The sequence below is a fragment of the Polyodon spathula genome, chromosome 21 (assembly GCF_017654505.1).
Source record: "Polyodon spathula isolate WHYD16114869_AA chromosome 21, ASM1765450v1, whole genome shotgun sequence".
Classification (NCBI taxonomy): domain Eukaryota; kingdom Metazoa; phylum Chordata; class Actinopteri; order Acipenseriformes; family Polyodontidae; genus Polyodon; species Polyodon spathula.
The window spans coordinates 17,721,870-17,733,504 of record NC_054554.1 but is presented as its reverse complement, the minus strand read 5'-3'; the positions used below and the strand labels follow the sequence as shown (position 1 = coordinate 17,733,504).

The 11,635-nt window shown below is 43.0% G+C and overlaps 2 protein-coding genes across 8 annotated transcripts in view; both read right to left on the bottom strand.

Moving 5' to 3' along the window:
• Positions 1–3,058: 3,058 nt before the first annotated feature.
• Positions 3,059–5,434, bottom strand: LOC121295994 (extensin-1-like). 3 transcript variants are annotated; one of them, XM_041221110.1, is made up of 3 exons: positions 4,784–5,434; positions 4,453–4,521; positions 3,059–4,365 (listed from the first exon to the last, which is right to left on the bottom strand). In XM_041221110.1, the coding sequence occupies exons 1-3, from the start codon at positions 5,038–5,040 to the stop codon at positions 3,771–3,773; spliced, it is 921 nt and encodes a 306-aa protein (XP_041077044.1). In that variant the 5' UTR covers positions 5,041–5,434; the 3' UTR covers positions 3,059–3,770. The 3 variants fall into 3 exon arrangements, with proteins under 3 accessions (XP_041077044.1, XP_041077042.1, XP_041077043.1); XM_041221108.1 differs by having other exon boundaries at positions 4,453–5,425; XM_041221109.1 differs by having other exon boundaries at positions 3,060–4,157; positions 4,453–5,429.
• A 306-nt stretch (positions 5,435–5,740) lies between these two features.
• Positions 5,741–11,635, bottom strand: part of LOC121296620 (calsyntenin-3-like) — a 71,457-nt gene continuing 65,562 nt past the window's right edge. For all 5 annotated transcript variants that reach the window (XM_041222359.1, XM_041222356.1, XM_041222360.1 and 2 more), the window contains exons 18-20: positions 6,979–7,120; positions 6,400–6,587; positions 5,741–6,186 (exon numbers count right to left, since the gene is read on the bottom strand). In XM_041222359.1, coding sequence (XP_041078293.1) covers positions 6,037–6,186; positions 6,400–6,587; positions 6,979–7,120 — 480 coding nt within the window. In that variant the 3' untranslated portion in view covers positions 5,741–6,036. The remainder of the gene's footprint in view (positions 6,187–6,399; positions 6,588–6,978; positions 7,121–11,635) is intronic.

Here is an 11,635-nt window from a genome sequence, read left to right as displayed (position 1 = left end):
AAAAAAAAAAAAAAAAAAAAAAAAAAAACTGTTTTATTTTCTGTAATAACACATATAACAAAGCACTGTAACATCTTACCCCTTTCAATACAATACAATTAAAAAAATAAACAAAACATTTGTTTAATTTGTTTAATTAGTTCAAATCCCCATCTTAATGCGATAAACTACAAACATGGAACGTGGTTTCCAAAAGTGCATTAAAAACTACATACACGTGACCTGAAGGGAGGGGGATTTCCATATTTGCATTAAAACTACATAAACGTGACCGGACATGAGGGTGGGACTTCCAGAATTGATTAAAGACTACAAACACATGACAGGAACTGGGAGGCGGAACTTCTAGTCAATCCTGATTGGCTGAGGGCACCTGTTAAAACAGAATACTGCATTCTCATTGGTTAAATTAACATGGTGATGTGCCGTGCCGTATTGCGTTATAGTAATCTCAGATCATAACACATTCAAATCACATTAACCCCTTTTAGTGAAACTTGATGAATTTCTTAGCATTTGCTATATAGATATATGTATACATACAGTGGCTTGCGAAAGTATTGACCCCCTTGGCATTTTTCCTATTTTGTTGCCTTAAAACCTGGAATTAAAATGGATTTTTATTTGGATTTCATGTAACGGACATACACAAAATAGTCCAAATTGGTGAAGTGAAATGCAAAAAATAACTTGTTTAAAAAAATTCTAAAAAATAAATAACAGAAAAGTGGTGCGTGCATATGTATTCACCCCCTTTGCTATTAAGCCTCTAAATAAGATTTGGTGCAACCAATTACCTTCAGAAGTCACATAATTAGTTAAATAAAGTCCACCTGTGTGCAATCTAAGTGTCACATGATCTGTCACATGAAATCAGTATATATACACTTGTTCTGAAAGGCCCCAGAGTCTGCAACACCACTAAGCAAGGGGCACCACCAAGCAAGTGGCACCATGAAGACCAAGGAGCTCTCCAAACAGGTCAGGGACAAAGTTGTGGAGAAGTACAGATCAGGGTTGGGTTATAAAAAACTATTCGAAACTTTGAACATCCCACGGAGCACCATTAAAGTCATTATTAAAAAATGGAAAGAATATGGCACCACAACAAACCTGGCAAGAGAGGGCTGCCCACCAAAACTCACGGACCAGGCAAGGAGGGCATTAATCAAAGAGGCAACAAAGAGACCAAAGATAACCTTGAAGGAGCTGCAAAGCCCCACAGCGGAGATTGGAGTATCTGTCCATAGGACCACTTTAAGCCGTACACTCCACAGAGCTGGGCTTTATGGAAGCGTGGCCAGAAAAAAGCCATTGCTTAAAGAAAAAAATAAGCAAACACGTTTGGTGTTTGCCGAAAGGCATGTGGGAGAATCCCCAAACATATGGAAGAAGGTACTCTGGTCAGATGAGACTAAAATTGAGCTTTTTGGCCATCAAGGAAAACGCTATGTCTGGCGCAAACCCAACACCTCTCATCACCCTGAGAACACCATCCCCACAGTGAAACATGGTGGTGGCAGCATCATGCTGTGGGGATCCTGACCCACCATCACCCATGACGTCTACAACTAAACCACCAGCCAGCTGACAACTACATCTCACCCACTGCAACCAGTGGTTGGGGACACTAAGGACAAAGGGGAGGGGCTGTGAACCGACGAGTGCAGCCTGCCCACCAATGACAGCAGCCCTGCAGGGTATTGAGCTCCTGCATGCACAGGGCAGAGGTGTGGCAAAGAGGTGGTTGCTTCCAGGTGGCACACGGGAGCTAGAGTCTGCAGGGGCTGCAACAATTGGCAGCACTAGCCAGTCATTGGTGCAACTTTGTCCTGGCATTGACCCCTCCTCCAGGGATCGAAGGGATTCAGGGACAGAGCGTTACACCAGGACTAAAACAAAGGATGGGGGTCTGTGAGTGATGCTGTGTTGTGATGTTATTGGTGGCTAAGGGCTAATGAAGGGGAGACTGCGATCGACACCTCCACCAGAGTGAGAGCTGGGGTGTGATTGACACCTCCGCTGGAGTGAGAGCTGGGGTGTGATTGACACGCTCCGCTGGAGTGAGAGCTGGGTTGCGAGCGACACCTCCACCGGCGTGAGAGCTGGGGTGCGAGCAACACCTCCACCGGAGTGAGAGCTGGGGTGTGATTGACACCTCCACCGGAGTGAGAGCTGGGGTGTGATCGACACCAACAATGGAGGAGACGCCAGTTATTGATGTCTGATGTGTTGAGTCTGACATGGGTAGTTTCAGAATTCGCTGATAGTGTGAATCAGATCAGTGGTGTGACTTGAGTGGGATTGACATCAACTGGAGTGAGAAAAGTGGATTACATACTCCATTGGATACAGATAGGGGGATATAGAGGGGGACAGCAGACATGCACACATATTAATAACTCAGACTCACTCGTAGTTTTGACATCAGTTCAATAACATTTTTAATGAGAATTCATATTCATTATAATTATTTTAATTATATTTTATTTTAAATGTGTAGCAACACAGATACGGGACAAATACAGAGTTTTCAAAAGATCACAAGAGAGAGATGGGGAGAGGAGAAAAAAGAAAGAGGGATTGGGATAGAGGGAACATTGATTACATACAATCATTATAAAAGGAAGTGGAAAGTGGATTCCACTGAAGTCAATCATCAGTCAGTTTCGCCTCAACTCCACAAGGGCCAGTCCTGTGTCTAAATCAAAATTTAACCACCAAGAAGTCCAGATTTAGCTAAATGCACAAATAATAACAAACATATTCTTACAAGTTTTCAAAATTGTACTTTCAGATAGTGTATAAATGTTGAAAACGTGTATCGTAAATGTAGCATTTAAATCCATTCTTTAAATCTTTTTTTAAGCTTGGGAGTGAACATTTAGCACACAAAATCAAACTTTTTTTACACTTGGCCAGTCAAAATTTAGCTAACATTTGTAACGATAAATCTGTGAAACTGCACATGTAAATTAAATCTTTTTTTTCTTTTTTTTTTTACACTTGACGGTTCAAATTTACCTAACAGATAAATCTGAAAAACATTATCATTCAGCAATTAAATCTGAAAAAATAAATCTGGGTTTTCACAAAATAAATATTTATTTTGCCAGCTAAATCTGAAGTATATGAGCCCATTGAAGTGCTTGACTTGGCATTGTGTGCTGCAGAGCTGCTGTTACACTCAGAGTCAATGTCTGCTTCCCCGCCTCCCCTGCACATTACAATGCCACAAAATGTACACATTTCAAAACCTTTAACAATGTGTTTGTTAACATTTATGTATTAAACTAAATCAGAACTTTCTTAAATCCAGAAAACAAAAAAAAAGATTTACATTAAATCTGGGAAAAACACTATTAAAATATAAATACATGGAAGCTGCAATTTCAGCTCTGTTCTTTGCAGTTTCACTGACACTCACCACTCCGGTTCTACAAATCCTAGAGTGATCGTCAACGGCTCAATTTAAAGGTAATAACTTGGACTAATTACCTGTTATTTATGTACTTACTTAAAATTTTCTATCCTTAAAAAAAATAATAATTTTATTGAACTGCCTCTAGTCGTAGTCGTGTCCCCCCACGTTGTGCACCATTGGTCTAAATCACTGAGCAGCAGCTCCACTACTCAATCCTGCAGCTCTCCCTCTGCAACTGTGGTGATTGAGTCAGTAAATGAAACGTCTCTCACAAAATTAACAGGCTTCAAACCAGGTTAAAGAAGACATTAGTGTAGTGATCTGAGCACAAAACAGCAGGAGAGGATCATACAAGACATATACAGGAGAGTTGTGTCCAGCACATGGGAGCGAGAGGCATGTACAGCACAAGGGAGTGGTGATGCTGGTATAACACAAGGGAGTGGTGAGGCGTGTATAACACAGGGGAGTGGGGGGGGGTACAGCACAGGAGAGTGGTGAGACGTGTATAGCACAGAGGAGCAGGAGTGTGTACAGCACAGGGGAGCGGTGAGACGTGTATAGCACAGGGGAGCAGGAGTGTGTACAGCACAGGAGAGCGGTGAGACGTGTATAGCACAGAGGAGCAGGAGTGTGTACAGCACAGGGGAGCGGTGAGACGTGTATAGCACAGGGGAGCAGGAGTGTGTACAGCACAGGAGAGCGGTGAGACGTGTATAGCACAGGGGAGCAGGAGTGTGTACAGCACAGGAGAGTGGTGAGACATGTATAGCACAGGGGAGCAGGAGTGTGTACAGCACAGGAGAGCGGTGAGACGTGTATAGCACAGGGGAGCAGGAGTGTGTACAGCACAGGAGAGCGGTGAGACGTGTATAGCACAGAGGAGCAGGAGTGTGTACAGCACAGGGGAGCGGTGAGACGTGTATAGCACAGGGGAGCAGGAGCGGTGAGACGTGTATAGCACAGGGGAGCGGTGAGACGTGTATAGCACAGGGGAGCGGTGAGACGTGTATAGCACAGGGGAGCAGGAGTGTGTACAGCACAGGGGAGCGGTGAGACGTGTATAGCACAGGGGAGCAGGAGTGTGTACAGCACAGGAGAGCGGTGAGACGTGTATAGCACAGAGGAGCAGGAGTGTGTACAGCACAGGGGAGTGGTGAGACGTGTATAGCACAGGGGAGCAGGAGTGTGTACAGCACAGGAGAGCGGTGAGACGTGTATAGCACAGGGGAGCAGGAGTGTGTACAGCACAGGGGAGCGGTGAGACGTGTATAGCACAGGGGAGCAGGAGTGTGTACAGCACAGGAGAGCGGTGAGACGTGTACAGCACAGGGGAGTGGTGAGACGTGTATAGCACAGGGGAGCGGTGAGACGTGTATAGCACAGGGGAGCAGGAGTGTGTACAGCACAGGAGAGCGGTGAGACGTGTATAGCACAGGGGAGCAGGAGTGTGTACAGCACAGGAGAGCGGTGAGACATGTATAGCACAGGGGAGCAGGAGTGTGTACAGCACAGGAGAGCGGTGAGACATGTATAGCACAGAGGAGCAGGAGTGTGTACAGCACAGGGGAGTGGTGAGACGTGTATAGCACAGGGGAGCGGGGGGCCTCTCCCATCAACCATCAACGATCAACGCAAGAGATTTTCCAAAGCAATGCCATTTTGAATCTTGTGAAGCCCCTGTGGCAACATAAAGTTCAGAGCAGGGTTACAGACAGCCTCTCTGTATTGAGTGTCTGGACTGCAGTATTTGAATGGTGTTTCAAGGTGAAAGTGACCCCAATGAACATGCAAAATAGACACACATTTCAGTGTATCATCATTATTTACAAAGGTTATACAATCAAAAAGCTGAAATACTGAACAGTTAAACATTCCTTAAAATTGTGCAGTTAGACTGTGTTCCATTTGCAGAGTGTGTGGCTCGCCATAATTAGAACCTGCACACTTGTCAACAGCACTGAGTAGAGTTATTCTTACTACTATGGACATAATAATAATAATAATAATAATAATAATAATAATAATAATAATAATAATAATAATAATTAGTTATGTTATAGAGGAATCAGTAAATTTATAAAGATTTCTTTTACGTCACTGTGACTATATGTCCGTGTCGTCCCTGGAGTCGTCGAAATAATTTATTATTTAAAACAGCAAGGTATTTAATTTTAACAAATACCGAGGTCATTATTATTGTTTAGGGAAATTGTCAACAATGTTTAATTCTTTAGCTATTTGTCAAAATTAAGATCGTCGTAAAACAAAAAAAAAACTAATTTTATCCAGGCAATTTGTTGTTTATTTATAAAGCTATTGATACACATAAATAAATAAATAAATAAATAAATAAAGGACAATGTGTTTAGTAGCAGATGAGGCTATGAAACTGATGCCATTCTGGCTGTGTAATGAAGTTAGACTCCTATTTTAGGCTGTGGAGGAGTGAGTGCCAAAATGGCCACCACTGGACATAGTTTCCTAATCCCAAGTAGATGAAGTGGTAATTTGAATAGAGAAGGTCTCTGTTCCAGCCTATGGAACAGAGAGAGATGGAATGGCTGCCCAGTACAGTTTCCCAGACTCCTCTGCTCCTCACTGCCTCTCTCTCAGTAGTGCCGAGGGGGGTGGTCTTGACCGTCGCGCTTGATGATGATTCGCTGGTCATCGGGGGAATCGCCAGGTGGTGATTCCGGAGACTCCTCTCCCTCCTCCTCACCCTCAGCCCCAGCAGAGACTCCGTGCTGTGACTCGTAGGACTGGGGGAGTTAGTGGAATAGTTAGTAAGCCTGGCTTTGCTTGTGAAAAGCATCCTAATGCAAAATTCATTCCAGAAAATTATCGGGTGACATGACTCAGTGTTGACTGAGCTAATAAGAGAATTACACAGTGCATTCCCTCAGACAGTAAGATTCAGTGTAGAGACAGACAGACAGGCAGGCAGACACACACACACACACAGAGCTCCGCACCTCCATTGGGTTGACAATGATGGTGAGAGCCGAGTCGTCCCAGTCTATCTCACCCTCCTTCCCTCCGCAGATTCTTTCCTTTGTTTCTCGGCGGTGAATGGAGCGAATCCGGAATATTCCCAAAACAACCATGAGAGCCAAGAAGCCCACACACACCATGATGATGACTGTGGCAACACCAGGAACAACTGCAGAGGAGAGAATAAGACACACTAAGACACAGACACTGAGACACTAAGACAGACGAGATACACAATGAGACACACGAGATACACGAGACAAACTAAGACACAGACACTGAGACACTAAGACACACAAGATACAAAATGAGATACACTAAGACACACAAGACACACAATGAGACACACTAAGACACAGACACTGAAACACTAAGACACACAAGATACACAATGAGACACACTAAGATGCATACTGAAACACTAGGACACACTGAGACGCACAGAGAAACCGAGAAACAATGCAACACAATGACAGACAGTGAGACACAATGAGACATTATGTAGCTATGTGTTGCATAGCTGTGTGTTGTGTAGCTATGTTGTGTAGCTGGGTTAGTACCTGAGTTGCGGTGTGCATTGGCCAGGTTGTGTCCCGCAAGCTCGGGGGGCAGGTTGTGTCTTGAGGGGGGCATAAACTGCTGAGAGGAAAGCAAGTGATTGGGATGCGACTGACCAGCGTCAACACTGTGCAGGAAATTCACCTAGGAGAAGGAGGAGAGACGGGTTAATATAGAGAGAGATAATTTGAATTTGAGGAGGAGAGAGCTCTCTCCAGACATTAAACTGATTCATATGGAAGGGAAGATTCAAAAGATTCTGCTTTTGCTCTCTCATAAAAGCAGCTGCCATTGAACCCCAGCTGTAGAGAGGATAGAAAAAGCAATCTGCCTCCAGCTAACCCTGTCTGCAAAGTAAAGCAGCTTCTGAACTACCAGCAGACGAAAAGATTAATCTACCCATGCCCTCCTTTACCTGGTTGCAAGTAAAGAACAGCGGGCCTCAGCCAGTGAAAGCCATCCCAGAACACATTGATGATACACTTCTGGGTTTCATCTAACAGCCTTGTGGAGGATCTACACACACTATCCTGTGCTACAACACTGAGGCTACGAGGATGATAATTATCAATACCTGCCCTGTGAAGGAAAGCTGGGACAGGAGCCACCTCCATCTGCAGCTTGCCCTTCTCTTTCTCTCACTGTCCAACAGCCTGACCCCCCTCTCACCATCGACACACTGCTGAGTTCCTCTCATGCTCGAGCTAGCTCACTGCCTGATTAACTGACCTGCTGCTGTTGATAGTGTGCTGCTGGCAGAACATTGTGATCTGGAGTTTACCAATCTCCCACCTTTATCTTAGAAACTCATCAGATGTCTCTGATACCTCCAACTCTCCCAACACAAACTAAACATGATCTAAACTGTGAGTCCTGTAGCAAATTGCAATTAAAATGCCAATAAGAATTATGATGTGTGTAGAGGTAGGGAAACACTAACAGAAATATAGTGATGATCAGATAGATTATTTAGATATATGTTACTTTTGACAACCATATTTATGTAAAACCAGTCTAATATAGCCCCCAATATCTGATTTGAATGAACTTTTAAACCAAGAGTAAAATTTCACTGTCGGATTAAAAACTCTCCATACATCAACTAGATTAAAAGCATTCAAAACAGCAAGTAATCCTTTCCTGATTGAGGGTGTGCGGTTCTTCATGATTCCTGTCTGCAACATGGTCCACAGTACAGTTAAAACTGGCAGCTAGTAAAAAAACACTTAGGGTTACGATTTGATAGACTTTGGGACAGTGGTTTAAAATATGTTCACTTTCTAAATGAGGGGCTTACATGTTAAAAAAAGTAAAAAGCACACTGCCTATTTTTGCATCCATTTTTAAAAGACAACCTTGTACAGTTCTTTGTATAAAACCCAAGTGAGCTCCCAGCCCTGGAGAGAACAAGACAGCAACCCCAGAATCAAGTGAGCTCTCAGCCCTGGAGAGAACAAGACAGCAACCCCAGCACTTTAACCATGGCTTAAAAATACTTCCCTTTCCAGTCTCTGAACCAGCAAGTTGGATTTCCTGCATCTGTGGGTTTCTTATAAGAACACAACACTATCCTGCTTCTGTTCAATAAACTAAAAGAATAGAGATATTTTTTTGTATATCTCTGCAGTCATTAATATGTAGTTATCCTTTTTAAAGGAATGTCATAGACTTTAAAAAAAGTTTAAAACAAAGCAAGCTAATAACAGCAGGAGTAGAATGAGCACTGGAATGAAACGTAATGCTTACTGCTTTTTTTAACGTTGTTGTAGATTATCTTAGTACTACATTGTAGGAGTAAAGAAACAGTTTTAAATGAGTGAAGTAAGACATCCATTGATTCATACACAATATCAGCCAACTGCTTCCCCCTTCTGCTGAGAGCCTGACAAGGAAGAAGTGGCAGCTGAGCCCCCGATCACCCCTCTCATTGAACATGGGACTGTCTGGGCTTGGTGCGACTCCCTGACCCCAAGCCCTGAGGCCAGCAGCTCTATCATGACTCCTTGTTCCCAAGTCTGCCTCGCTGGCATGGTCAGCTGTGTCAGGCTGCTCAGCAGGCAGCCCATGGCTCTTGGTCTCAGTAACAGCTCTCTGTTTCCAGGGTGCTGGTTGTGGTCTCAGTAATAGCTCTCTGTTTCCAAGGTGCTGGCTCCGGTCTCAGTAACAGCTCTCCGATTCCAGGGTGCTGGTTCTGGTCTCAGTAACAGCTCTACATTTCCAAGGTGCTGGCTCCGGTCTCAGTAACAGCTCTCTGATTCCAGGGTGCTTGCTCCGGTCTCACTAACAGCTCTCTGATTCCAGGGTGCTGGCTCCGGTCTCACTAACAGCTCTCTGATTCCAGGGTGCTGGCTCCGGTCTCACTAACAGCTCTCTGATTCCAGGGTGCTGGCTCCGGTCTCAGTAACAGCTGTTTCCTAGGTACTTGCTCCGGTCTTAGTAACAGGTCTCTTTTTTCGGTTTGCTGCTTCCAGAGACGTGGGAACAAATTTCAAACTAGGGGTGCTGAAAATGAAAGGGGGAGGCACCTTCGGGCAATATTTAAATATATACAAAATTGTCGTTTTTTGTGCATTTCTTTGTCAAAATATACAGAGATCAAGTGAGTTTCATAAGAAACAGTGGCACAAAGTCTATAACAATAAGACAACATATTAACTACGTTGCAAATCAGATGTACTGTCCTTAGATGTCTTTTTAAAATAAATACAAATAAATTACATTAATCTTCGGCACTAAAATGCTTTAATTCAATTCAACATGTTTTAATAGGTCTATTCATACATTATAAATTGTGCTGGTCTCTAACGTACACAGATCAGACTTGAAAACATGTTCTAGACACCTGCTAATCTGGAAAGTTCCGCCTTTTGTACATTTGTTGTGAAGACGCATTGGGAAACAAAGTTACAATTTTAAAGGCAGCGCACAACTACTTGGCATTTGGTAGCAACTGTTACTTATTAATATAGGGTTAGTAGATTTTTATATTTATTTATGTTCTGTCTACCTGCCTTTTAAAGCTGTAGTTAGCATCGTTTAACCATGAGCTGGATTAAATCGAGCTCAGATATTTTGTAGCTCTACATTCCTAATGAAAATGGGTGGCTTTCCTTTCACTGTGAGGATGATGTAGTCACTACACTACACACCGCGGATTTTGTAAAATACTTAACAAATAGCAACATGTAGGATTAACAAAGAAACGACTTGAAGTATTAAATATCTTATGTGTTTGTATTAAAAGGAGCGCTACTTAAATTGCAATCCGAGGATACAGAGCAATACCTGTTAGCAACTGAACTAGTCGCGTTGCTTATCTCATCTCTGAGTAATTCTTTAGAGCAGTGGTTCTTAATGTGGGGTGCATGCACCCCTGGGGGGTTGAGATGCCCTTTCTGGGGTGCGATATATGCCAGATTTTTTTTTAGAAGGTAAATCATCGAAAACACAAACTAAGCACAGGCACGTAAGTACAACTACTTTGTTTCATCAACCCTGCAGTGCCTATAGAAAGTCTGCTCCCCCTTTCAAAATGTTCACCTTTTGTTGCCTTACAGCCTGGAATTAAAATGCATTATAATATTTTTTTTTTCCATTTATCTATACATCCTACCCCACAACTTCCAAGTGAAAAAAATATTCTAGAAATTTGTAGAAAATTAATTAGAAATAAAAACTGAAATAGCTTGGTTGGATAAGTGTCCACCCCCCCTTGTAATAGCAATCTTAAATTAGCTCAGGTGTAACCAATCACCTTCAAAATCACACACCAAGTTAATGGCCTCCACGTGTGTTAAATTGTACTGATTCACATGATTTCAGGAAAAATTCAACAGTTAGTTTCGCTCTGCTGGGTAGTGCATTTCAAAGCAAAGACTCGACCATGAGCACCAAGGTACTTTAAAAAAAACTCTGTGACAAAGTTGTTGAAAGGCACAGCTCAGGAGATGGGTATAAAAAAAATCAAAGGCCTTGAATATCCCTTGGAGCACAGTCAAGACGATTATTGAGAAGTAGAAGGTGTATGGCACCACCAAGACCCTGCCTAGATCAGGCCGTCCCTCCAAACTGGATGACCGAGCAAGAAGGAGACTGATCAGAGAGGCTACTAAGAGGGCAATGGCAACTTTGCAAGCAATACAGACTTTTATGGTCAAAGTGTGCATGTGACAACAATATCCCAAGCACTCCACAAATCTAGCCTATATGGTAGGGTGGCAAGAAGGAAGTCATTACTTAAGGAAGCCCACCTTGAATCCTGTTGAAGTATGCAAAAAAAAAAAAAACCTCAGGAGATTCTGTAGCCATGTGGCAAAAAGTTTTGTGGTCTGATGAAACTAAAAGGAAAATCTGCTGCCCTCTGCAAGAAAGCTGAAACTGGGACGGAAGTTCACCTTTCAGCATGACAACGACCCAAAGCACACAGCCAAAGCTACACTGGAATGGCTAAGGAATAAAAAAGTAAATGTCCTTGAGTGGCCTAGTCAGAGCCCCGACTTAAATCCAATCGAAAATTTGTGGCATGACTTGAAGATTGCTCTCCATGAACTCTCCCCAAAGAACTTGATAGAGCTTGAACAGTTTTGTAAAGAAGAATGGTCAAATATTGCCAAATCTAGGTGTGCAAAGTTGGTAGAGACCTATCCCAACAGACTCACA